The sequence below is a fragment of the Tympanuchus pallidicinctus genome, unplaced genomic scaffold (assembly GCF_026119805.1).
Source record: "Tympanuchus pallidicinctus isolate F22 unplaced genomic scaffold, pur_lepc_1.0 scaffold1, whole genome shotgun sequence".
Lineage (NCBI taxonomy): Eukaryota > Metazoa > Chordata > Aves > Galliformes > Phasianidae > Tympanuchus > Tympanuchus pallidicinctus.
In genome coordinates, this window is record NW_026294618.1 from 104,489,530 (window position 1) to 104,516,952 (window position 27,423).

Sequence of the window (27,423 nt, forward strand, 5' to 3'; positions counted from 1 at the left end):
ACACGGGGCCTGGATGCAGGTGCTGGGAGCTGAGAGAAAAATAGATGACCAATGCTCTCTCAAATGCCACCATAAGTAAACAAAGGGAAAAAAGTCTACTCCTTCCTATTTATCAAATACGATCATCAGATAGACCCTTCTGAATAACAGGGCAGTTTCTCCCTGTCAAACTCCTGGAAATTCCATTGGGATTTGGAGTTCTTCCCTTGGACACCAGCCCAGAGGGACAGTACAGTTCAGATTGTCGTGCAGCTCTGGGATTAGATTCCCTTTTACTTTAATTCTCTCCTTTGCTGCACTCAGGGACATAACTTGTAGGTCTATTTTCTGCATTATTTGTGCCACTTCAGTCTCTCTCAATACACGCACATGGTGAGAAGTAGGCATTAAGACAACAGATACTACCAAGCTCATTCCAGGGAATCTGGCTTGCGCTGGAGTAGAACAGAAAAAGAAAAGAAAACAGGAACAAGCAAAGAACATGCAGAATTAGTGATGCACAACACAACTGCTCACCATCGACCAGCTGAAGACCAGCAGCCCCCAGCATTACCACTCAGCATGACGTGGTAGGGGACATCCCTGGGGCCAGCCTGCCATGTCCCGGTGCTGTCACCTCCCAGCTCTCTGTGCCCCCCCAGCCTCTTGTTGCAGAGCACTGTGAAAAGCTGAGAAAACCTTGGCTCTGTACAGCACTGCTCAGCAACTATTGAAATGTCCGTGTGTTATCAACATTATTCTTATCCTAAATCCAAAGCACAGCACCATTAGAAAGAAAATTACCCCAGCCATAACCAGGATGGCCATCTGGAACTTCATAGCGACGGCACCGTCAGGTAGCATATGAAGTCAGAAAAGTGAGGATTATTAGGCTTAGAGAAAAGAGATTGCCTCTGCACCACCCATTCTGTAACTATTTGTAGTTCTTTCCAGCTTCCATGAGCGAAAAAAAATAAAAGGTAAGGTATGCCATGTAGGGAAGGTGTTCCAGTGAGGGACAGCAATAAGGACCTCAGGCCCCAGGGCATTCTTCCTTTGCAGCCTGCTAAAGCATGACTCTGCTCCAAGTGCCAGAGCGTGGCTCAGAATGATGGAGACTAGCAGCCAGCTCTGGCCTGGAGATGTGTGCTGGGGAGACACCAGCAGGAGAGAGAGAGGCTTTACAGGAGACAAAACTAGAGGACAAAGAGGAAGCTGGATAATGAGCAAGGAGAGAGTGAATCTCTGTTCCACCTGCCTGTCTGCACAACCCTAGCTCTAGCAGGGCTCTGGGGGTGCTGTGAGATTAAAGGGATTGCCTTCATCTGCGTGCTTGGAGGACGCTGTCTGGCCTTGGGTTGTGGTTTAGAGCTTTGGCTTAAGATGAGGGTTTATGTTGAAGGTTCTTCTTTCTATCAGCAATACACTTCAAGGAGAACTTCTTGTTTCCCTCCCCCCAACACTTTGTCCTCTTTGCCATCCTTCTGTCTGAATGGGCAAGGATCCCAAACCCTCATCAATTTTACAACTCCTGGACTGAGCTCATCTAGATCTTTTCCTCTGCACCCATGTCATGTCCCCTATTGACCACAAGGAGGCTAGCATTAGGAAAGAAAAACTTTTATAAAGAGATTTTTTTCAACCCTTGTTCTTCAGGGTTGTTGTTTGTTGTTATTTTTTTGAAAAGATAACGTACATTCCAAACCCCTGTGCATGTATGTATTTTTTATAGATGTATGTACATGCATGCATTTATACACCTAAATGCAGCCCTGCAAACCTGTGCCTATATTGTAACAGCCCATCCTGCCTCATTGAGAAGACAGCTCCAAGAACAAACAGTAAAAACAGTGTTCCCCTCAGATGGAGGAATGCACTGAGCCATGTCCGTCTGTGACTCTGGAGGGAACCCCATCAGCTCCAGGCTTTGGCTTTGGCTTGAGTGTTAACACATTGCTTCACAATATTTCTATACGCTGGCTAGATTATACAGTGTCATGCGAGGACATCTGCCACAGCACTTGAGGAGATCACTGCAAAGGACTGAACTCTTTAACAGGTGCCACACAGTCCTCAATTTGGAACCAAGCTGTGACTTTCTAACTCAACTACATGAGTGTAAACAGGGTGGAAACAGAAACAAGAGATGTTTTTCTGGGAAGTGTGACCACAGTAACACAGCCCATCTGTCCAGAGCAACAGTTGTGCACATTAAAGGGGAGTTAAGGAGGAAGCAGCTCCCAAAAAATATGTCTCTTAATTCTGCCTGGGAGCTCCTCACTGTCTTTGAGGAAAGACACAAAGATAAACCTGTCACTGCAGCCTGGAGGCAGAGACCCAGGCTGGAAGGTTGGATGACAACAGTCTGCCTCTAGTCATAGGCATCATCATCATCAAAGTAGGAGTCACAATCAAGGTTATCTGACTCATCGTAAAACAGAAAGTTGTCTTCATCTAGGTCGTCGTCATCATCATCATCATAGTCTTCCTGCCAGTGTGGTTCATACTCCTCATCTTCAACCTCACTGCCATCTTCATCTGTGTTGGGGGACTCGCATAAGATGGCACTTTTGGGCCTAGTGAAGAGAAGAATATCAGAGCAGCAACTGTGACCCAGCCCCACTGCCCTTGTCCTTCCTACCTCCATCACCTCTGCGACCTCTGCCAAAGATTCCTATGTCTTAGTAATTCAGCAGCTACGCAGATACACCTATAAAGTGGTGATTAAATGGCTTTATCCACACATGCAGCACAGGGATGTGCCAGTAAGCCACCTCTGGACAGGCCAATATACTGCAGTCAGCGGCTCTGGAGTCTCAGCCTCCTTGGAAGAAATAAGAAACCCTGCCTAAAACTGAGTCTCTCCTGGCCTATCTGTCATTTCTTCTTGCAATCCTCAGCACACCCCGTTTAGCTCCCAGAAACACAGCAGCTGTCCAAGGGTTTGGTCACAGTGGGACTGCATCTACCAGTTGTTCCCTTTGGTTTAAGCAGTGTATCGTACAGAAGGGGACTTTGCTTTAAACTCCTCACCTTTCAATCACATTTAACAACTTCCAGCTCAGTACTCCGGATGAGGGTCACAAGAAACCATTAATTTCACCTCTCAACACACTATTTTACAGCTGTGTCTCTTCCAGTCCCTTTCTAAAGCAAGTGCTAGGCCCTTCTATTTCTCTCCAAGTGTGTTCTTCTTGTTGTTCTCGTTCAGTTACCTCTCAGATCTCTAACACACCTCTGAAGAAAGAGCAGGTGACTCTATTGAAGAGCCCAGGAGAGTCCAGGAAGAGCAACATCCATAACTGGGTCTGCCAACAATGCAGCTCTCTTGACTATAGCCTAAGAGAACCCAGTGAAACCTCCACTACACAACTGTTACTTACCTTCTCATTTCAAACCGCAATTCAGGACACAAGAAATCAATATATTTTATTAACTATTTTGCATTTCAGTGAGCACAGGAGAAAACTACTTGTGTGTGCTTCTGCACTCACCACCTTTCCTTGTTACCCTGTGAAGAAAACTCACCTTAAAGAGGCAGGGGACGAAGAAGGCACATTTGAGAGTTTCACCTTAGTCTGAGCAGGATCTGCCAAAGCCTCAAGCCCAATACGGAAATCCTGCCAGCATGGAAAAACAGCCAGAAGAGAGAGACAATATGTAATGTGAGGTCTACTTTGTACTGCAAACCCCTTCCCAACACCACACATACTCACAGCACCTCACAGTCTGTACCCTCAGCTAAACGAGCCCTTCTCTAGGCTGGCCAAAATCAAACTAGATCAGAGCAGGACAAGCCACCTGTTGATCCCAGACACTTCACCTGTGTGGAGTGCCAGAGAATTGCAAAGAGACGCTCCTTGATCCGATGCACCAACTCCAAACCAATACTGAAATGCTCTGCTTTCAGAAGCCGAAGAGAAGCAGCCAGGTCCTGGAACTGCAGCAGGGTCCCCTCTACAATTCGAGATAAAAAAAAAAAATCACACTGCTCCCCATGTTCTAAAGCAGAAAACAAGTCTCTGAGCTCATTATCAAGCCAGTCACAGCTACTTAGACTCCTTGTGCAAATACATTCCTCCTTCAGAAGGAAGCATATTGCTTATTACTGCATCAAACTGTGCTATCAGCCAAATTACTTCCCCCAAATGACAGTGAGAAGTCAGAAACATGCTGGGAAATGTGACCAGATACCTGCCAGGTGCTGGTGTGTATACTATTGCCCTACAGCTATGCACTACAGAGCTATCACCCTTTGAACCACATATCTGGAACTGCTAGTCAGTACCTTGGAGAGACTGTGGGACTTACCTAGAAGGATCTGCAGAGCATTTGTGTGAAGCTCCAGGCTCTCAGTCTGCTGTTCCACAATATCGACGCTTTCCGTGTCCTGGTTATAATAGCTGTACACACAGGAGTAGGCCAGCACCTGGAGCAGTACAGACCATGCTGTTAAGCATTCTGCTTCAGTGTGGGGAAGGAAATAAGGAGAAGAGCACCAAATTCTTCCAGTCCTCAGTATCAATGGCTGAGAGAAGTCTGGCACATTTCTGTCTGTGGTAACAGCCCAGTAAACCATGATGCCAAGTGACAGCAGAGCCAGGCCACCAAGACCTACTCATAAAATTGAAACTGAAAATGAAAGTGTCATTATTTTGAATTTAAGTCAGAAATACCAAATTGTTACCAACTCACAAAACATCACAAGAACACAGACTGCAAACGCCTAACAAGTGTGATGACCAACAGGGAACACATCAAAACAATCAGTGCACAGAACCTACCCACTGCTGGGCACCTGGGTTGAACTCACATGGCACTGAACATGCAGAACTGAAGCCAAGGGAAAGCAAATATGGCACTACTCAGCCCCAAGAGCCCAGGATGAAATAATTTCAAGAACTGACAAGCTTCTGCTAAGGATGATTGACTGCTAAAAGCCATCCAGGTACCCAGCAAGAACAAGACCACTGTTTCTATTTAAAGAAAGAAGGCCAGAAAAGCCAGCAGCAGCAGGAAACAATGATGTGTACCCTAGCAAACAAGGGGATTGCCATACTGAGAATACAAAACAGGGCAGATTCTCTTGTTCCAAGTGTTTCTCAAAATCAGATCTGTCCATACAAAGAAGGTATGCATGGTAAAGGCAATTCCCACATTCTCTCCAGGTTTCAGGGGAAAGAAAACATTGCAGGTCTATCCTACTACAGATTTGCTGCACAGATCCAGGGGCTGCACTACAAATCCTTCATAATACAGCCAGCAGGGCACGCCTTGCTAAGTGAGCACACCTAAAATACCTACAGCTCATATGCAGTGAAGAAAGAAAAATCGTGACCATCAAGAAGAGACTTCCTAAATGTATCAGTATCCGGAGAGTTCTCCAAAGGTAAGTGCCCACCACTAGGGCATTTCAAACCAGATTGCACCAAATCAACTCTAAGACTAACTCTAGACTAACACCTGTGCTGATTCCAAGGTGTAAACTTCAGCTGTTCCTTATGATCCAGCCATGAGAAGCACTGCAGAGGGAGCCCAGCTCAGAAAGGTGAACATGAGCCTTTCTTTTCTGATGCTACTGCTCCCCTTGAGGTATTTCTGCCTCCCCTTGTTAGATTACAGCAAGGTCTTCCTAATGGCATCTTGTTACTTTAAGAAAAGCATAACACACTTTAAAAAAAAATAAAGCCTAAATCTTGTTATCCAGTCTTACCTTCCGTGCCTGTTCCAGCACTTTGCAGGCATGGAGAACAAAGGTCAAAGTCCTAATTTTCGGTATCTCACTCATAGAAGAAACCCTGTTCCTCAGACTCACAGCAAATTCCTGCAATAACCAGAGGAGAGAAAAAAGTCAGTTTCAAGCTCCACAAGATCAAAAAAAACAACACCTTTCACACGGATAATTGCTGCACACTCTAAAGCACCACAACAGAAAATACAAGCAGCAGGAGAGCAACCCATCTGCATCCAACTACAGCATCTCTTCTGAGCTACAGCTTTAATCTTTCACAGCAACTCAGCTCTAGGCAGAGTTCAGCCTTCAGTCCTCTTTGCCACTGCTTTCAACTACTGCATCAGTCTGAGCAGGTGAAACACCACAAGTTAGGTGTTGCATTTCCACAGACTTGACAGAAGAAAGCAGACCAAGAACTATCCCTTATGCCAGACCAAGGGTGCCAGAACCAGCCATCCTCACCAGGACCTGAAGCCTGTTTCTAAGGTGAAATGCATTGAGACACAACTGAAAATGACACCAGGGCTGGGGCAACAAAGCTTCTGGAAATAAAAAAAAGGAGGCCTTACCCTCGCACGATGGTGAAAGGTGCATCTCTCATTGTAATCCTGAAAACGCTTCTCCTGCCAAGCTGCTTTACTCACCTGAAAAGACAGGTAGAAGTAACCTGTAACAACTTCCCACAGGTGCCAGTGGAAATGGCTACCACAGATACAGGCTTTGACAATATTGTCAGTATCAGTGGCAAGTGCTTGATGTTGAGCCCACAGGAAAAGGGCAGAAGTAGAGATCACAAAATCACAGAATCGCAGGAGCTGGAAGGGAACTCAAGAGATCCTGGAGGCCAACTCCCTGCTAAAGCAGCTCCCCCCAACAGGTCACACAGGTAGGCATCCAGATGGGTCTTGAATATCTCCACAGACGGAGAGTCTACCACCTCTCTGGGCAGCCTGCTCCAGTGCTCCTTCACCCTTACCATATAGAAGTTCTACCACATTTAGTACAGAACTTCCTATGTCAAGTATTAGGCCACTGCTCCTTGTCCTATCACTACACACCACCGAGAAGAGCCTGGTCTCATCCATTTGCCTCCCACCTCCCTTTATATCTTCAGCCTCTGCCTGAGAGGCCAGGTGTATCTGAACACAAGCACAAACCACTGGGACAGAGCAAACTACTTACCATAACAGAGCAGTTGTAATAATCTTTATGAGTTGGCCTCCAGGGCTTGAGGCAACGCCAGCAGAAGCCATGATTACACTTGGCACACGTCATACTGCATGGATGGACAAGAACAATGGGAATCATTCAGTCCTAAAAGCTGCTTGAAAACAGTTACTCCCAGTGCTCCCCTACGCCACAGGGCTGAAGCATGCAGCCCAGTCACTCTCATTCTCTCATTACTATGCATTTCCATGCAGGTATTTTTTGAAGTTTTGCTGGAAGTAAATGATGCTTTTTAAAAAAGAAAAAAAACCAACTATTGTGTCTCCAGTAGCAAACAAGGAAAAGAGGCAGCACAATCTCAGAGTACCACCTTATTGAGAAGGGAAAACTAAGCACTCTGCAATTTAGAGTGAGATCTACATGAAATCTCATCTCTTCCTTCAGTAACACAGCACAGTGGAGCTAACTGTGTCTTTGCACCTTCCTGTACAAAGTACCAAACAAGAATGGATACTCACTGCAGACATCCCTCATTTTTCTCTATCTGAGCTTGGCAGTTCGGACAGTGCTTTGAAATGAGTTTAGCCAGATGCTTGCTTTGGGCTTCACTTGTCATTCCCTCATAGTAGCCATCGTCGTCCACCCACTGAGACATGTGGCTGCAGCTAGCAGGATAATGGGCCTGAAAGAGAGAGACAGTCAACCACACAAAAACATAAAGGTAAGCGCCAAACCCAAGGCAGCAAAGCCTGCAATTCAGTTCAGCCTCACCTCTGGGAAGTTGCAGTTGAAACAAGATATCCAGGAGCACTTGGAACAGGCTGCTTCATAACCAAGTCCGTCCTTAAGAAGGATCTGATCACAGCCCTGAGGGTTGGTGCACCATGTCAGGTTGGAACAACATTCCACATAGCACCTGAGAAGGGCTTTTTCATACTGTAAGGAGAAGCCAGAGAAGAGACATAAGGCAGAGAATCTGGATATCTAGGCTTTACACCTGGGGTCTGGAACCTCTGGGCTCTACACCCACATCAACAACTGCTTGCAACAGAAAAGCACTGAACTAGTTTGGTATTTTGTACCTTTTGTGTCTTTACCCCATGCCTCATCTCATATCAGGAGATTATTTTATAGAAATGTAGAACAGCTAAGAACTGGAAGGCACCTCTGGGGATAAAAACTCTTGTATCAGCAAGAGTGCAGGGAGCAGGCAAGAGAGGAGATTTCTCACAGCTATTGGTACTGCTGTCACAAGTGGACAACTAGCAACTGTTTGGGCTTCCGAGTACAAAACAGACATTAACAGAATAGAGGTGCAGTCCACAGGCCACCAAAACAGTCAGAGACTAGAGTATGAGATGTAGTAGAGGACACTGAGAGAGCTGGGTTCGCTCAGCCTGGAGAGAAGGCAGCACACAGAGGCCTCTTATCACTGCCTAGAGCTACCTAAATGGAAGATGCAAAGGGCTGAACCTGGAGCAATATGTTTTAACATCAGTGTTAAAACTGTTAGATCTTCACTCAAGAAGCTGGCTATTTTGAGCACAGAGTTGGACGATATCATTGCAACCTAAATTATTCTATGTGGCTCTGTGTTAAGGCACTAAAGCTCCAGCCATCCCATTGCTAAGCAGAAAAGGAGACAGACAACATTTCAGTGAGAGCATCTGAGCAACTTCTTAAAACTGGCAGTAAAAACAGTAAAATAACCATAGCTAAAGGATACAAAATCCTGCTCTGAGACAAGTGGGACCATGAGATTTGAAAAACCAGTAAGAATTCCATGCCCAGATGCACGCAGTAAACTGCCAAATACTTCTTAAACAAAAGATATAAAGGATACATTGAATAAAATGGTTTTATATGCCCTTGCCCGTTTTGGTTGCCAGTTTGCAGAGCTGAAGTGATATGATGAGAGCAGTCTTTGTGACTACTGTTCATTTCTCCATCTAACTGTTCACACAGGATACTAAAGGCAGTCATGCAACAGCCACAACTCTGCCACTGGGGAAGGGATTCAGCTCTAAGCAGTAACTAAAAACTGAAAGAAGGGAAAAAAAGTAACACCCACATCAGAACAAGCAGCTCCCACTGCTTCTGATGACTGCGTAAACCAGTCTTAAATATATGATGGAGAAAAGTAGCAGTAAGATTATCTGCTTTGCAGTGACCAAAATGGAACATAGCTTGGATACCTAGTAACCACCTCTCGTACACCTCACCTTGGCTATAACCTCCTTGGAGGAAACAATGGAACAGATGAATGCTGTGGTTGGCTGTGCACAGCACTCAGAGATGGGACAGGTGCAACTGAGGACCATGTTCTGTTCAATGCGAGTTGTGAGATACTCATTCCAGCAAGGCTGTGAAAATACAGGAGAGATCAGAGCTAGACAGGAGCTACAACACTTGGGTCATGTGAAGGAGAAATCCCAGCCCAGGAGCCCCTCTACCCAGCAGAGGGCACATGGAACCATCATTAAATACGCAAAAGCACGCGAATGGGAACAGATTAATTCTAAGCTGAAGGATCAAAACAAACAAGGAAGCTAACAAGTATGAGCTCTGTGAAAATCACTCGATACTTTCAGAGAAAGAAGAGCTGCTTCAACTAGACAGCAGCAATGAGCTAAACACTCTGATATTCACCTTGCAGCAGTAATGCATGCAGCAGAGGGTGGGTGGCTTCTCAGTGGGACACAGCTGGTTCACACAGACTGGGCAGTGGGTTCCTGGGCTTGGAGGATGCTGGGCATTTTCCACCTGGAGCCCCGAGGAGATGAGCAGAGATTCACGGTCCTCTACATAACATTGGATCAGAAAATCCACATTCCACCTGCAGTGCATTAGGAGGTGTTGAGCAACATCCTCTGAGATGCTCAGGGTATCCTGGACCTGTTGTACTGTCTGATTCATGAGCAGCTTTGCTTCCTCCAGACTAAGTGTGTGCCCCATTGGCACTTGCAGCATTGCCAGCAAAAACTCTTCTGATCTTTCTATGCTGGGATTCAACCTAAAATGGAACAATGTGTCACATTTGTACAACATGGAGATGAACAACCCCCAGGTGACATGCATCCCTACCAATTCAGACAGTCTGTGTTGTTCTCATCCAAACCATGGAAAACCATCTGTGCCTGGCCTCCAAGAGGTGATGTGCGTTCAGCAGAGACGTACTCCAGGACATGAGGCCTCTCGTCCTGGCGCCGGAGGTAGCCCTGGTTCAGCAGGTGCAGGACACAGGACAGCACGTCCACACTGTGACAGCAGAAGCTCAGGAACTGCAGGCCTGGCCCCAGCTCACCCTTCTCACAGGCATCGATCACCTGCAGCAGCACAAGAACGCATCACTCTTCACTCATCACCCGGCAGCCCCTCTCTGCCCCCCACACCTTCAGCCTCTGTACCTTAAACACCAGGTTATCGATGTGCAGCTGCTTTTCCGCCTTGAGGATGCGGGTGATGAGGCAGCAGAGGACATTCCTTTTCCTCTCCAAGGCACTGCTCTCAGCCCTCTCTGCCCGCAGGTACCTCTGCCGGGGCAGCAGCCTCAGCTGGCGGCCAGAGGCATGGGCCAGGGCCGCCCGGTTCAGCCGCAGGGCACCTGGAGCTGCACCCGGCCCACGGTCAGCCAGGCCCCGAGCTGGTCCCTGAAGGAGCCCCAGGAGGCCTGTGTGGCTGCTGGAGCCAACCTGGGGCCTCCCGCTGCTGCCTCTGTAGCTCCCACCCTGATCCCAGTCCCCCCTCAAGCCCATCATGTTCACACAATACTCAACACCATGCAAAGACCTCACACCCAACCAACCACAGAGATTGGGCCCCTGCACGCCATTTCCAAACCCCACAGTCAGTCTCGGCTCCAGCTTCCTGCCCTAACCTCATACCCAGATCCAGGTGTCAGCAGCCAGATGCACCCAGCCCAATTACTTACATCTCAAACTCCCACTTCCCCACCTAGCACCACAAGGAGCCAGGCCAGCACTGCCCCAGGGATACCCAGCCCCACACTCACCCCCCTGCATGCAGCTCTGTACCAGGATGCCATCACCGTGGGTCAGCGGGGCCAGGGCCTGGTGCACCAGCTCGGCAGGGAGCCCCGTCGCCTGCAGCAGAGCCTCCACCGCCACCTCCTGCAGAGGAACGGAGAGCAATGGCCAGGCAGGAACATCCCTGCCACAAACACTGCTGGAAGCCCCCCCAGAAGGCAGCACCAGCCGCGTCCCTCCGGCCCCACGGCCCCGGCTCCTACCTCAGTGCTGTTGAAGCGCAGCAGGATGTACATCTGCAGCGTGGACACGTGGAGGACGCAGTCTCCGAAGCGCAGCTCAGCGTGGCCCAGCCACGTCCACTGCAGCCACCGGGGCCTCGCACACCCCCAGCCCAGCCGGCTCTGGCCTGCCAGGGCAGCGTCAGCCTCGCAGGCGCTCCCGGTGCCCCCGCACTGCTGGCTGAGAGCCCCGACCCCACATCCACCGCACTCACTGTGCTGCCAGAAGGCTGTGAACTCATCCAGCGGGGAGCTCAGCGCCGCCGGGAAGAACCTCCGGGGCTCCTCCATGTAGCACGGCGGGGACACGGGCCAGCAGCGTGGGGACAGCACCAGCACCTCCACCTCCGGCGTATCTGCCGTGGAGGCCTCCCCTGGAGCCTGGGGACGGAGGGCGGCTCAGGATGGGCCCGGGACCCCACCAGAATGGAGCAACCCCCGGCCCCAGCCCTCTGCCCCTCACCTCAGCCTCGGGGCTCTCAGCACCCAGACCGCACTCCAGCAGCCGCCGGTCTCGCTCCTGCAGCCGGAAGAGGCGGAAGAGCTGCCGCAGCTCCTCCGACTCTGCCAGGTTGCTCAGCATCTCCTGGGGGAAGCGGCGGGGGAAGCACGACCCCATCTGCTCCACCATGGCCCCTTCCAGCCAGGAGGGCCCCTGCGCCAGCAGCCGGTCCCCCAGGTACAGCCTGCCACAGCCATGGGTAAAGGCTGCCTCAGCCATGCGGCTGCTGGCCCCACCACAGCCGGGACAGGCCCCTGCAGGGCCATGGAGCCCTGGGGCCCCACTGCCCTCCCCTCCCCAAGGCACAGCAGGGGCAGTGCACTCACTGGTAGAAGTGCTCGAAGGTGTGGGCAAACTCCAGGCCGCCAAAGATGACGAAGGGCTCCAGGATCTGCTGCAGCTGCCCCGTGCTGCCCGCGGCCCCGTGCAGCTCCTGCACCTTCCTGTCCAGGTAGCGGGCGAACCGCTCGCTCACCTGTGCAGGAACGGGAATGGACACGTGGGCACGGGGCGGCTGCAGCGGGGACCCAGGGACCACAGGGAGCCCCGGGGCACTCGGAAGGGGACACGGTGACCCGGCCCAGGCAGCGAGCACACCCGGGCTGCGTGCCTGCAGCTGGGCACAGGCACCGGCGAGGGCCACGCTGGGCCCTGGACTCACGTGCAGGGCGGTCAGGAAGGAGAGCCGCTGCAGAGCCCCGGCGAAGCCCTGGCCCAGGGCTGCCACGAAGGCGGCCCGCTGCCCGAAGAGCTCCTCCGTGGCACCGCGCAGGCGCCGGTACAGCGCGCAGTACCGCTCCACGACGTCCGGTGCCTGCCCCGACATCTCCAGGAACCGCTGCACCTGCGGGCACGGCCGAGGGGTGAGCTGCAGCGGGACCGACACGGGCCCAGCCGGCACCCACCGCCCCGCGCCCTACCTGCCGCTGCACCACGCCATGCCAGCACCGCACCGCGTCCCGCAGGCAGCCAGACTTCTCTGCCACCGCCACCCGGGCTGGCGCCTCCTTGTTCCTGCCCTCCTTCCCGCCTGCCGAGGCACGGCCGAGGCTCAGCCCCGCACGCCGCTGCCCCTTGCCCGGCCCCGCACGAAGGCGGCCCTGCGCTCACCGGCCGCTGCCGCCTCCGCCGGCTCCGCGCCCGGGTCTACGTGCACCAGGAGCTGGGTCAGGCGCCGCACACAGGAACCGAAGGCGCCACCGCGGGACTGCTCTGCGCTCCCCAGGTACTCGCCCAGCAGCCAGGCCAGGGGGCTGACGCCGCTCGGGTCTGCCGGGACGCAGAGACTCAGGGGGAGCCTCGGGCACCGCGGGGAGGGCCCGGGAGGACGGCGGTACCTGGGCTGGTGATGCTCTGCACCACGGGGGTCACCAGGGCCTCCCAGCACGCCCTGCCCAGGGCTCGGGCCGCCTCGTTATCGGGAAGGAAGCGGTCGGCGAAGTCTTGCTCGTGCTGTAATGCCCGGTTCAGCCTGAAACGGACAGGGGGCAGCACGGGACGGCACCGAACGCCCACCGACCGCACACGGAACCGCCTCGCCAGGCCGGGGGGCGACGGGGATCGCGCCCAGCCCCGCCCCTCAGCAGGCGGGAGACTGCCGCAGCCCCACTCCTCCCAGGGCAGGACTCAGCCCCACGGTGCCCCCGCGGGCTGCCTGCACCACCCCTGCCGCCTCGGGACCCCAGGGACAGACAGCACAGCCCACGCACCACTCACTTGCCAAAGAGCTGCAGCAGCTGTCCCCGATCCTGGTGGATCTCCTGGCACCAGGCGTGCGCCCGAGCACTGCAGAAGAGGAACGTGCGCCGGCACAGCTGCTCCTTGAAGATGGGCCACAAGGTGGGCTTGGGCCCCAGCACCTCGATGCCACGCACGCGCGTGTCGATGCCGCCCTACGGACAAGCACAACCCTGAGCTCCCGGTGCACCCCTGACACCCACTGCCATGCCCCAGGCTGGCCGCAGCTCCCACCTGCTGGCACCGCTTCACCCGGATCTGGATGACGGGCCAGAAACGCGTCATGTTCTCCAGCAGCACCACCCTGCTGGCCGAGGGCAAGACGGTCACCTGCGGGCACACGGCAGCTCTCAGCGCGGGCAGTGAGAGCAGCCACCCTCGCACTCCCGGTCAGCCCTTGTGCAGCCACGGCCGGGATCACCTCACGGCCCAGCAGCACCGGTGCAACTCACTGCGTTCAGCTCCGTACGGACGTCGGCGGGGCTGTCCCCTCCCAGCACCACCACGCGGGCCGGCATGTAGCTCGAGTCCTCGCTGGCCACCAGCATGCTCATCTCCCTGCGGCGAGGCAAACACAGAGCTGCCCCGCAGCCCCCACCCACGTCCAGCAGCCCGAGCGGGGGGCCTCAGGGACAGCACGCGTGGAGCCCCGCAGCCATCTCCTCCCCGCACAGCCCTACCTGACCACCACCCCGCACTGCATGTGGATGGTGATGTAGTGGGAGCCGGTGCTGCCGTTCGACTCCCAGTAGGTCTTGGGGTTCCTGTCCGTCAGCTTGCTGGCGCGGTGCGGGTTGGAGGAGACCTGCACCTTCTCCCAGCACTTGTCCTCCTTCACCTCCACGCTGGAGCCTGCAGGGAGAGCACGCGCAGCCTCCAGCTGTTGCTGGGACGCACACCGGCACGGGGCCCGGCTCCCACTCGCGCTCACCTCGGCACAGGTTGCGCAGAAAGATGTCAAAGAAGGGGACGCTGATGGGCTGCTGGATGCGGCGGTGCTCCTCAATCTGCCCCAGCACCACCTGCGGATGGGGACGGGGCCATGCCGTCAGTGGGGGCCGCATCCTTCACCCCAAGCCGGGTAGCTTGGACACCCAGCCCACCTGGATGCAGCCGGCCAAGATGCTGCCCGTCAGCTTCTTGTAGAGCGCGGCGTGCCTCTCGCAGTCGCTCACCAGCTCTAGCAGGGCCGGTGCCAGCGGCAGGGCTGGGCCGTGCTTGTCCAGGGCTTTGGCCACAGCCTCACGGGCGCCCGCACGGCACATCCCCACGGCGCAGTCTTTGCTGGCGGTAGCCAGGCGGTGCAGGAAGCCCACCGCCTCCTGCACCACCTGCGGGGACACGGCCCTGAGCCGGCGGCACGCAGCACAGCCCTCCCTGCCCCCGGGAGCACCGCGGCCCTCTCACCTCACGGTCGCCGCTGTGGGCGCTCAGGAAGGACAGGCACGGCTCCACGCACTCATGCCAGGGCAGCGCGTCCTCCCGGTAACCGTCCAGGAACACGCTCAGGATTCTGCACGACACACGGCGACGCTCAGGCTGGGGCACGAGGCGGCCCTGCCCTGGGCTCCCACACTCTGACCGAGCCCCACCTGAGGATCCGCAGCCCCACGGCCTTCTCCACCCCCGGCAGCTCGAGGCTGCGCAGCAGCGGACGGAAGCACTGGCGCTCCTGCAGCTGCCGGGATGCCTCACCCGCAGGCATGGCGGCCACGCCGCAGAGCTGCCGTTCCAGGGCCACCACCACGTCCTCGGGCAGCGCGCCGTCCCACAGGCCGCCTGCGGGCACCCGTGCCTCCCTCGCCTCCAGCAGCAGGGCCTCGGTGCCTGTGGGACAGGCAGCACAGGATGGGATCCTCAGCCCCCGCCTGCGGGGCCGTGGCACGGAGGGCCGCCCGCGCAGTACCTGGCATCTCGGGGCTGCGGGGCAGCCGGTGCTCCGCCAGGCGGTTGATGACGCCCAGGGCCAGCATGGCGATGGGGCAGCCGGCGTCCCGCCCGGCCCGCCAGCAGCTCTGCAGCACCACGGGGAGGTCACAGCCCACCAGCTGTTCCGCCAGGCCTCGGTGCCCGTCCACCAGCATCCTCACCACCAGCAGCCCGTTCCGCACGCCCGAGGAGCCCCTGCGGGGATGCGGCCGTGTGGGCGCCTTCCTCCCCAGCTGCGGAGCTCCCCAGGACTCGCCCAGCCCCGTCCCTACCCTGGCACGCCCTGCATGGCACGGATGGCAGCGGGGATGGCAGCCAGCAGGCCGGGTGAGCCCTCGCCGCAGGCAGAGCCGATGCTGGCAAAGATCTCCCGCATCATCTGCGCGTCGGCGTGGCTCAGCATCGACGGCTTCCCGCCGGCACCTCCGGCTCCCACCAGCACCTTCAGGGCCTGCATGGCCCGCAGCGGCTCAGCAGGCGGCGGGCACCAAAGCGGGCCCCGCCAACCCCTGAGCTCCCGCACGCACTCACCGCCAGGCCGGCCTGCTGCACCAGGGCCGAGGCCGCGTGCTGCCGCATGCAGGCCAGCACCGCCCGCACACCTCCCTCTGTGGCGAAGGGCACGCACCACTCACACCTCTCCATCAGCAGCGCCACCAGCCGCAGCACCAGCGCCGCCGCGCACGACTCGGCCTCCTCAGCGCCCAGCAGCTCCACCACCGCCTTCACCAGCTGCTCCCTGCGCGGCCGAGGGCACCTCAGCAGGGACCCCCAGAGCCGCCTTCTCCTGCCCACGCCGCCCCACTCGCTCGGATCGCCCCACGCGAGCCCACCTGGGGCACAGAGACGCGAGAGCCGCCCCTCTCCGCCCCGCACCTGGTCCCCGGCCCGCCCTGGGCCTCGCTGCAGTGCCGCTCCTGCTCCCGCTCCTCCTCCAGCACCTTCACCACGTGCCGCAGCCCGGCCGCGCGCAGCTCCGCCTCGCAGTCACCACGCAGGATCGCGTTCGCCACGCGCCGCACCTCGGCCAGGCAGCCGCCCTCGCAGCCGCCCCACGCTGCAGGACGGAGGGAGGCCGCGACATCGCCAGCAGCACCCGCGGCAGCTCCCAGAGATGGGCCCGCAGCCCCGGCACCCGCCGGCCTCCTCCCCCGGGCCGCCTCCCGCGCCCGCAGCCTCCCTCGGTCGGGCCCTCACCTTCGCTCCGCTCCGCCGCCCGCGAGAAGCGCAGCCCTTCCCTCTCCAGGAGCTCACGGAACAGCTGGGAATCCGACCTGAGGGCCGCGGCTGCGGAAAGCTCTTCCTTCGCCACCTCGGCCGGCACAGCTCCGGGCTCATCGCCTTCTGAGCACGCCGTGGCACCGCCCCCGCCGCGCTGCTCGGCCGCACTCCCCACGTGCTCGGCGTACACACGGGAGCCGCGCAGCTCGCTCTGAGCGCTGCCCCGAAGCCGCTTCTCCAGGTCCTGCAGCACCTTCTGGGCCAGCTCCGCAGGGACCGGCAGCTGCAGCAGGGCGTCCTCGCCCGGCTCCGACGGCTGCGTGGACGGAGATACGTCAACCCGCACGGACACACGACGGACCCCGCGCCCCTGGGACGGCCCGGGTCCAACCAGACAGAGGCGCTGCACCGACACAGAGCCCCAGACCCTTCCCATAACCACGCGCCCGCTCCCTCGGGCTTCCCCGTGCCGCTCCGGCCCACACCTGCTCAGCGCGCTCCCGCTGGATGAGTCGGACGATCTCCTCCTGCTCCTGCGCTTCCAGCTTCTTCACAAAGAAGAGCAGCTCCCACCACTCAGCGCGGCTCAGGGTCGCTGCGGCTCTGCTCGGCCGCTCCCCCAGGTAAGGCAGCGAGTACAGCCCCCCCGGGGGCTTGGAGAAAAGCGGCTGTGCAGCTGCAGGACAGCAGAGAGAGGAAAGGCACCGTCAGCTTCCCTCCGCAGAGCCATCCTTTGCTGCACAGCCCTCACTCCCACAGTGAGGACCTCCCCGATCCGTCCCAGTGAGGGACAGGGAGGTGATAAGGGGGCAGCAAGAGGCAGGGAGCAGAGCTGGAAGCAGAGCCCTGGAGTGGGGCAGGTGGGGACTGCAGTCTTCTCTGAAGCCTCTTGGGGCTGCAGAGCAGAAGCCCATGGACCACATGGCTTACTGTTCTGCCAGACTGCTCCCACAGGGCCTTTGCCAGGACATGGCTCAGTCTGCAGATAGGAGAGCTGGCCCAAGCTGCTGAATGGTCAGTAAGTAAGAAGAGAATTCTGCCTGGAGTTTCTCTTTTGCCAATGCTTCTTGCTGGCAAACAGGGGAAGTACTTGTGGGCAAAAGCAAAGGGAGACTGCGTATCTATCAAGCTCCTTTTCACTAACTCATTCAAAATCAAGAGAGGGAGATAACATTTGTTATTAGCCTAGATTTTCACTGGATCATTTAGAAAAACTGAACCAATACTTAATAACTGCTAAGCAACCATTTGCAGCTCTCTGCAAAAGCAAGTTAGGAGACACTCACTTCTTCAAGACTCAATAGAAGAGGGTCTAACAAGCCAAGAAGCTATAAGCAACTATATGCATGGCTGACTGCCAACAGTTAGCCAGCAAAAGCAGATTTATTCACATGTCAAGACCCAAAGCAGAATGCACCTACTTTTTCACCTCAATTTCTGTATGGGATATGATGAGTGCACACAGCTTTACAAGGAAACAGAGCACATACTTCTACCAAAACTTGAGTTATGGAGAAAAAAAATTTAACCAATTTCATTTTAATTCAGCCAGTTCAAACTGACATGCAGCTAGCTAATCTTTAGTTACAAGAGTAAGAAGCGAATAAAGCAGCCATCTTTTTCTACTGGCACTAAGAATGTTTTAGAAGTGGATCACTAGCTGCTGCTCTCACGTGTATCATCTCTTGCAGCAGTTAAATCCTGACCGAACGATCAAGGGCTTGATGAAGGAGTTACTTCATCAAGTACCCTAGCCAGAGTCACATCAGATGCTGAGCAAAGAGGGGGTACTTGAAGTACATATCCTCCCTTCTATCCTCACCCAGAGTGAGGATTACATCAAAGGATCCCAATCCCAGGAGATTCTGCAGATGTCTTTAGAAATAAGTGCATTTCACACTCATCTTTCACCAAACTGAGTGGCACGAAGTTAAACATGAAGTTGGCGTGTTAATGCTTTTACAATTCTGTATCTCTTAGTTAAGTGGATATGAGTCTCTAAGGCAGACTCACCTCTGAGAGTTCACAATCTTATTTTGGCAGTTTGTTTAGCTAATTCTAACACGTATTTTTGAGAGAGTTTAAATCAAATTTTGCATTCTTTATCATTTCATGACAGAAGTCTAGGATTCAAAAATACTACAAGCAGCCACATGTGACTACTTAAAGAGTCTGCACAATCAAGCTATTAAAGCCTGCTAAATTCAGCCTACTAAAGAAAAACACACCTAGCCATATAAAGCTCACCACTGAAAAACATGCCATAGCAGAATCAAAAAGAGATGATACAGACACACACAAGCAGTGCAAAACCTTACCTTTGTCCAGATTAAAGCTCTCTCTGAGATTACACTCTTTCTCCTGACCACCAGGATCATCACGCTCCTCTCCAAAGCCAATGATCTCCAACATGTGCCAATGCATCCAGTAGGTCTGACCTGTTGACTGCCACAAAACCTAGGGGTGAAACAGATCAGGCAGTCAGATTTGCTCACTCATCCATGTTCGTTCTGCTGCTGGGAAGTCAAAAAGTTCAGATACTGAGAGACTTCAAGAAAGCCCCAGATGGAAGGAAACTGAGTTAAGCCATAATACACACTGCACCACTTAGCCTTCAAGAATCCCTGACCCAAACAGGCAATACATCAAACATAATCTCAAAGGGCTCATATAAGGAGTCATATAAAGGACTGAGGGACAAGAAATGATGGCAAAACTACACAACACTGCATCCAGAATGTGGAAAGGTAAAGAAAGCAACTGAAACCAAAGCAAAGGAGAGGAGAGACTCATGAGAGACTCATGAGAGGGCGGCCCCAAAGAAAAACACATATAAGTTTGCATTTGGCACACAGAAGGCTGACAACAAGACAGGTAAGCTGGCAATACAAAGCAAGTATGAGACACAAGACAAGAAGTTTCTAAGAGGAACAGAGATATCGATCAAGTTTCCCTTCAGTAAGAGAATGATGGCAAAGGTCCAAGACAGTAATTTAGAAATGACATTACAAAGATGATTTTGAGATGCCTGATCCCTGATATCTCCCCATGGAAAGAAAAATCCTCAGAGAGTTTGAATCAAAAACTTCTCACTTAACTCTGGGAGTCTGCTGCAGACACACACATAGGTACAAGCATGCAGAGCAGGGAAAAGATGGACATCCCCAAAGGCTGCACCACTGCAAGATGTTCAACTTCCTAGAGACTGGTGGGCCAGCAACACTTATAGGGGCAGAAATCATGGACATGAAAATGTAAACACCAAAAAACATCTTCACTGACTGTTGGTTGCCTTTCAGATCTAGTATTGCCAGTAACGCAAAGGCCTCAACTGAATGTAAAGCAATTGCAAAAACAAACAAACCAACTCAAAATAAGCAACTGGAGGTTCATTCCACTTTATCAGACAGAAAAATAAACAAAAGGAGGAACTCATGGGCCAGATGGACTAAGTGCACTGGAAGTCACCTCAGCTCAACATAAATAAGTGAATAAAGATCTCTCTGAAAGATATTTCCTTTGGGTGTCTCCTTAGGATGGCACCATTAAAGGCATTACAGAGCAAAAGTTAACCATCCCCTTTAAAATAAAACAAGATGCATAGAGGAGACCCACAATGAAAAAATCATCTCTGCATGGTCCAAAACTAAGGATGTGTTTTGCTGAAATATATGTGAAAGAGAAAGCAAATCAACAGGGGGGAAGAGGGACACAAATCTGCAACTGAAAGAGAAACAAGATGCCAAGTAATCTGCCAGAAGGCACAGCTGGGAATCCGGAAGGATTGCAGTTATTCAGAGATGTTCTCAGGTGATCAATGAACCTAAAGACAGGTTCTTGTCTAAGACAATGCTTACTGAATCGTTGGAGAAGACCTCCAAGATCATCCAGCCCACCCCTCCCCCTACCACTAATATTTCCCACTAAATCACATCCCTCAGTACAACACCTCAAGGTTTCTTGAGCACAAGAAATTGTTTCTTGAACACACGATTTGAGGGAAGAAATGGTTTAAAAAAATAAAAATCATCAGAACAGCTCCAGTGCTCTGACTTTAGCAGGACATACAATTTTAAAGCATATTTTAGTGGAAAGAATAAATAAAGGTGTTGAAGATAAATAACAAATTTGAAGTAACATGTAGACCTGTGTCAAGTTTCAGCTCGGCAGATCGACACACATTCATTTTCTTTAGTGAGTAACTGATTTTATAGATTAAAAGCTCAATTTCTATTGTAAACTTCAGAAAAGCACAAAGCACCAGGTGGGAAATTTTTAAACCAGAGAAGAAAGGGATTAAGTAGAGGATCTGGGCAAGAAATCTGAAGCCTGGATCTTGGGAGTATGAAGGGGAAAAAACAGAACTGGAAAACAGCAGAAAGATGGGCAAGCTGAACTGGCACAGCACAAACTGCCCTAGCAGTTATGCTCTCCCAGTACACTTGCTTGTAATATCCACCACTACACCAGCAGATGAGGCTGCCAGCATCCCACCAGCACATCTCTGAGCATTTTAAGCTGGCTGGTTGAGCTGCAGCTGCAAGAAGTGCTCCAAAACCAAGAGGCAGCTGATGAGCTTGGAGTAATCAGAGTAAGTTAATTGCCACAAAGGAGTTTGTGTGTAACAAAAAGTGATGGTCTTTAAATGTGCAGAAGGTAATTTCAAATTCTCTGCCTTTTCTCTGGAAGGATTAGGAGCAAGCTTTGGTTACAGCAAGAGAGATTTGGAACGAGCACTAGGAAGTCATGCATTTCTACAAATATCAGTGAGGTTTTTTGATTGATTTTTGAGTATCAGTTATGTGCAGAGTGGCCCCTTTGCAGACTACCTGCTATCTGCAGAAATCAGCTGGAAGTAAGGAAGCCTCTAAGCTGAAGAGGCTGAAGAGGTACAGCCATGACCAATTAGACCGGCTTCAAACTATCTCCACAACCAAACTATGCATTTGGAGCCAGGAATCAGACACGATGATCCTTATGGGTCCTTCCCACTTGGGATATTCTGTGATCCTATGATTCACACAGTGCTGGACTGAATAGAAGACAGAAGCAGATACAGCCCCCTACCTGTGGATGACAGTCAGCTAAAGCTTGACTTGTAAGAAGTGATTGCAACTCTAGCTGCAGGGTTGGGCAGGCTCAAAGACTTGCCCAAAGCACCAGAATGGTAGACAATGAGCAGAAATAACCACACATAGACTGGAGTGGTGCACAAAGCCCATCAGCTCCCCGTCCCATTGTCACAACAGCCCTCTCTGAACTTAAGGCTCCAGGACGAAAGTCTCAAGAAAGAAGTCCAAGCTGGAGCAAACAACTCCCAGTGCCCACTCAAATGCTCTTCCAGCCCCAGGCCTGACTCTAGGCCCAGCTGTTCCAGCATAGATTTACCCACATTTGCAGGATGTTCTGGGGATGGCTAGAGCTGAATGCCTACAGATAGGCCCTCTGCTCTTCCTACAGTATTGAGGCCTTTTCCCTGACCTCTGATACAAACTCATCAATTCTACTGCAATAGTGCAACACTCACAGCTTTCTTTTTTTGTAACAAGTTCTTAAGGTCCACTCACCCAAAGGGCATTTCTAAAGGCACAAGGTGTTCAAGTAGCTCTTGCTGTGTGCAGCTAACCTGTTCCCAAACTACCCCCTAGATGTAAGCAGGGAAAGCAAATGTCCCAGCATACAGCCACCTCTACAGAAGCTGAGAACAGATCATACTCAACAGGAAAGCTTATTTCAGAACTGTCACTTTCAGCTCTGAAAGGTGACTTCTTTGACAGGACAGATTTAGCCCAAATCACAGTACACCTATCAGTCCAGCCTCAAACATATGAAGATACCATTAAGAAATCACCAGTCACCCGTTACTCCCCTCTTCCCCTCTGCCATCCCAGACAGACTTCTTCCACTAGCGACCTACCTGTGCTGTGTGCATCTTATAACTGCCCTGAAGAAACTTGCCCTCATCCCCAGCTCTAACATCACCACAGTCCTCCAGCATGCGCACCCGCATGCCGCACACAAGGTGTGCCTTCAAATACTCCACATAGTCACTCCGGTCAGCAAAGTCTGATGGGGTCAGAAAGGCACAATTTTGCTTTTTCTGGCAACCACGGTTAGAAGAGTGCACAGGCACTGGGTTAGCAATGCAGGCTGGGGTTTTAGGCTGGAAGATGGAGCGGGAGGTGCGAGGCTTCGTCTCCTGCTGGGATGGTGGCTCCGGCTTGTGGCTGTGGTCCCAGCCCATCACGTGCACCAGCTCCAAGATGAGGTTTGCCATAGCCATGCTGAACTCAAACTCCTGCTTCACACGGCTGCTCTTCTGCCGCTCCTCGCTCTGCTCCTCGCTGCTGTTGAGCTTGTCCAGGAGAGAAGTGACGCACAGGTAGCGCTTCACCAGGGCGAACAGCTGCTTCCCGGGGATCTGCAACAGGCAGGGCTGTCAGACCGCAGCTGGCCAAGCTCCTCACTCCCTCACCAGCTCATTCACAGCTCTGCAATGCCTGCGCACCAGCGGGCAGCAACACAGCTCCCCTCAGCCCACCCTGCCCCCAGACAGGCTCTCCTCCTGCTTCCTCACTGCACCTCAGCCTCGAGCCAGGCCCAGACCCTGCGCCAGCCCTTGTAATACCAGGTCCTGCTCAGCTGCCTACTGTCAACCACCCTTCTTTCCCAAACAAGCAGGACATCAGCCAGCTCTAGGCAGTACTCCCATTCCTGCCCATTCCAGAACTGTCAGGCCTTGCCACTACCTGGGGAAGATGAATGCCCTCAAAGGACACGCAGTGCTCTTCAGAGGACATCATCTCAGCAAACAGCTGCAGCAAGGTGTAACGGCCATCAAAGTCCATGTGCTGCTCGATGCCATCCTGCTGACTCAAAGACAGAAGGATATAGGTCCGACTCCCTGTAACAACAACAGAAAACATTCAAGCTCACTAAAGAGCACTCTTACATCATCCTCTTTGCATCAGACAGACTTTGGAAGGCAAGAAACTGTTTTGCTGCTCAGTGCCCTGTTTAGTATTTTTATTTATTATCTGGACAAGGGGATTGAACACACCCTTAGTAAGTTTGATATGACAGTAAGTTGAGAGAAAGTGTTGATCTGCCTGAGGGCAGTGGGAACCTGCATCTGGATAGACCAGATCAAATCACAGAGGCCAATTGTACGAGCTTCAACAAGACCAAGTGCCAGGTGCTCTACTTTGGTCACACAAGTCCCACGCAGTGCTTCAGCCCTAGGGCAGTGGCTGGCAAGCTGTGCGGAGGTAAAGGCTGCGGGGCCTTTAGCTGACAGCCGGCTGAACGTGAGCCAGCAGTGTGCCCAGGTGGCCAAGAAGGCCAACGGCACCCCGGCGTGTGTCAGCAGCAGGAGGTGAGCGGCCCTCCGCACTGCCGCTGGTGAGGCCGCACCTCCAGTGCTGCGCTCAGCGCTGGGCCCTCACTGCAAGAAAGACACCGAGGGCTGCAGCGTGTCCAGAGAAGGGCAGCGGGGCTGTGAGGGGTCTGGAGCACCAGTGTGATGGGGAGCGGCTGAGGAACCGGGGCTGTTCGGTGTGGAGAAGAGGAGGCTCAGGGCAGACCTATGGATCTGCAACCACCTGAAAGGAGGCTGTGTGAGGCAGGGTCGGCCTCTGCTGGCAGGGAACGGCCATAGGACGAGAGGGGATGGCCTCACGTTGTGCCAGGGGAGGTTCGGGTTGGCTGCTAGGAAACATTTATTCTCTGAAAGAGCAGTGAGACAGTGGCATAGGCTGTCCAGGAGGGTGGTGGTGTCACCATCCCTGGAGGTGTTCAAGAAACAGGAAGATGTGTTACTGAGGGACATGGTCAGTGGGCACGGAGGGGATGGGTTGGCAACTGGACTGGATGATCATTTAGCAGCCTTTTCCACTTTTTGATTCCATGGTTCTATGATCTGCAGTCTGTCCTCTGAATTAAACTGATGATATTTTGCTCTGCCAAATAACACATTTCTGCATCCCAAGGGCTGTTTGGATTCTCCCAAACCAGCAATCCCAAACTACTGACTCCAAAGCAGATGCCCAGGAAACAGTAAGGGTCACATTTTAAACCCAATCTGCCCCCCAGGCTTCCCACAGTGTGAACTCAGCACCAGGACAGAACAAGCCAGACAACTCTTGCGGGACACCACATGCCAGATGGACATTCCACTTCTGCTGGCCCACAACAACCCAACACATCGGGCACCCCCGAGCCACGGCAGCTCCTCTCTGACGAGAGCCTCGGGCAGGATCAGCCTCCGCTCAGTGGGGCCCCAGGAGAGGCTCCACGCCGACGATGGCAGAGCCAACGGCCCCGCCAGGCCCCGCTCCCCGAGCCCCCGCCCTACCGAAGGAGCGGCGCCCTCGGCGGCAGCCCCCACCTGCGTCGTGCGAAGCCAGAGCCCTCAGCATCTCGCCGGCGCCGCGGCAGATCGCCTTCTCCTCGTGGCACAGCATCTCCGTCAGCAGCTCGAGGGCTCCCGTCTCCTCGAAGGCGCCCGCCAGCGCGCCGATGCCGGCGTACGCGCTCAGCACGCGGACGGTGTGGAGGACGGAGGACGCGGGGGCCCCGCCGCCGGCCAGCTGCCGGCCGGCTCGCCGCACCAGGCTCCCGACGTCGGCCTTCATCTCCAGCAGCGACGCCTCGTCCGGCGCCGCGGGCGGCGGGCCGGGCGCCCTCTCCTCCTCCGCCCGCGGCCCCGCCCGCTGCCCCTCGCCCAGCAGCGCCGGGCAGCCGGCGCGGACCTCCTCCGCCGACAGCCACATGGCCACGCTCTCCGAGCGGAGCCCCGTGGAGGAGCCGCCGCCGCCGCCCGCCGCCCGCTCCTCCGCGCCGACCACGCGCCACCGCACCAGGTACTCCGGGGCGCCGTCGGGGCCGCGCCGCTGCCGCAGCAGCTCCTGCGGGTAGGCCTGCAGCTGGGGGCCCAGCTGCACCAGCAGCCCGCCCTCGCGCCTCTCGTTCACCATGCTGCCGGACGGCGCTGCGGGAACAGAAGGGAGCAGGTTAGCATCTCTGAGCTACGTGTAGGCAAGCCGTGAGCCGGCACCTCGGTTCCTCACCAGTCGAAGCCGCCAAGGTGCAAGTTTTAAATTTTGAGATTCTGAAGCAAGAATAAAGCTCTGAAGGAAACCCCATCTTGCAGAAGTTCACGATCTCACTTCAAGACGATGAGCCTGTTTCTTGTACTAGCCCTGTCCCCAGAATTACTGGTACACACAGAAAGCAGCTCTCCTCACAAAATCCCCAAGGGAAAACATTCTTGTTCAGGCCCTCTCGTAACACAGAACACGATCTTATGTCTGATCTAGGGGGTGGCAGCCCTGCCCGTGACAGGTCGTTGGAACAAGATGATCTTTAAGATCCCTTCCAACCCAAGCCATTTTACGACTCCATGGCTGAAAACAAAAACTGGAGAGCTGGGCCCTGTTTTCACCCCTGACCACAACCCGACCCTGCAGAAGTCGCTGCTTCTGCACTTGTTATTCTGTGTCTGTGTCTGAGCGCAGATTGCAAGGTCATGCAGACTCAAGGCTTCAGGCAGACGCTGCCTCCCACTGTGGCATTGGAACCAACAGGAGTCACCAGTCCTTGAGGAAAATAACCAGCTGTTTCTCAGCTCGTGCTCATCACTATCTAAAAGCCACTCCTCCCTGGTCACTATTTCCTCTTCTCGGGTATAAATTTGCCTTTAAAACATTCAGTTGCTAGGCAGATCCACCAGCCATGCTGCCTGATTGTTCTACACATCTCTGAGCTACATAAGTCACAACACCTCACTATCATCCAGGCAAAGAAGAGCATGAAGCAATTTTCTATTTAAGACCGAGTGCCAGCAATCAGCCAAGTAAAGGACCGACTTCATCACCGCAGAGAAAGCTGGATCGGCCTGATAAGAACAGAGGGTTCTCCCAGAGCCCAGGCAGCTTGTGCTGCGAATGCAGAGATGGGCTCTCTTGGATCACTGACATGTCCAGGCATGAGAGCGGTGAAGCAGCACCCTGTACAGCTGATGGTCACACACGTCATCCTTGAAAATAAATACATTAAATATATACACGCCTATACCTTCAGTTGTCCTTTCCCGGCAGGTCGCAGCAATCCAGCGGCGCCCAGCTGCTGTCCTCGCGGTCTCCCGGTAACAAAGGGCCGAGTTGCCCTCCCGCGCGCAGCACGGCAGCCTCCCCACGAGCCGAACGGCTCTTCTCCCGCACGGCGCACGCAGGCACTCCCTGCCCGCAGGTTCACGGCACCGCGCCGCACACGCTTCCCTCGCTCGCCCCTGCCCTCCACGGAGCAGCCGCGACGCCTCCAGGCCGCTCCGCTCACCCCGCGGCCTAGCTCCGCCTCCGGGCCTCCCCGCTCGCCTCCGCCCGCCGCTCCAGCTCCGGGCCCGGCCCCGCGTCCGGCCGACAGCACGGGGCCGGCCCACAGCCGCCGCCGCGCCCGTTTCCGCGTCCGGCCACGCGAGGCGCCTGCGCGCTGCCGCCGGGCGGGGCGGGGACGGCGCCGCCTGCAGCCGCGCCCGAGCGTGCGCCTGGCGGGCCTGTGCGGGAGCGGCGCTCGGGGTGGCGGCGTAGAGTCCGTGCGGCAGAGGCCTGGCGAGGGAGGGGCGGGCTCCCCTTTCTCCGCCTGCTGCCAATGCTGTGCCTGGAAAGGCCGGCGGAGCGTTAGCCTTCCTCGCAGCCGGAGCATGGTGCTGGCTCCCGGTCAGCTTGGATCCCACCGGGACCCCCCGGTCTTTCTCAACCAGACCGCAGTGTGTGCCGGCACGTTGCTCCTCCCCAGAGGCAGGAGTTTGCACTTGTTGAACTTCATTTCTACAGACTACTCGAGTTCCCCCGTTCGGCAGCGCCCACTCCTGCCAGCGTTGGCACGCTG

The 27,423-nt window shown here is 54.6% G+C and overlaps 1 protein-coding gene across 1 annotated transcript; it reads right to left on the reverse strand.

The window, feature by feature from the left end:
• Positions 1-1,583: 1,583 nt before the first annotated feature.
• On the reverse strand, positions 1,584-26,967 carry LOC128077211 (cullin-9-like). The gene is made up of 41 exons (XM_052676098.1): positions 26,611-26,967; positions 24,923-25,525; positions 23,286-23,440; positions 22,454-22,957; positions 18,855-18,993; positions 17,022-17,212; positions 16,513-16,852; positions 16,192-16,372; positions 15,847-16,054; positions 15,588-15,766; positions 15,293-15,510; positions 14,979-15,213; positions 14,794-14,899; positions 14,490-14,717; positions 14,318-14,408; positions 14,067-14,238; positions 13,839-13,944; positions 13,621-13,716; positions 13,366-13,541; positions 12,987-13,120; positions 12,760-12,918; positions 12,570-12,679; positions 12,311-12,493; positions 11,976-12,124; positions 11,611-11,833; positions 11,363-11,528; positions 11,130-11,275; positions 10,893-11,010; positions 10,288-10,490; positions 9,965-10,206; positions 9,530-9,893; positions 9,103-9,243; positions 7,652-7,816; positions 7,399-7,562; positions 6,896-6,989; positions 6,283-6,357; positions 5,693-5,803; positions 4,291-4,408; positions 3,803-3,936; positions 3,508-3,599; positions 1,584-2,555 (listed from the first exon to the last, which is right to left on the reverse strand). The coding sequence occupies exons 2-41, from the start codon at positions 25,509-25,511 to the stop codon at positions 2,351-2,353; spliced, it is 7,410 nt and encodes a 2,469-aa protein (XP_052532058.1). The 5' UTR covers positions 25,512-25,525; positions 26,611-26,967; the 3' UTR covers positions 1,584-2,350.
• Between the last annotated feature and the right edge of the window lie 456 nt (positions 26,968-27,423).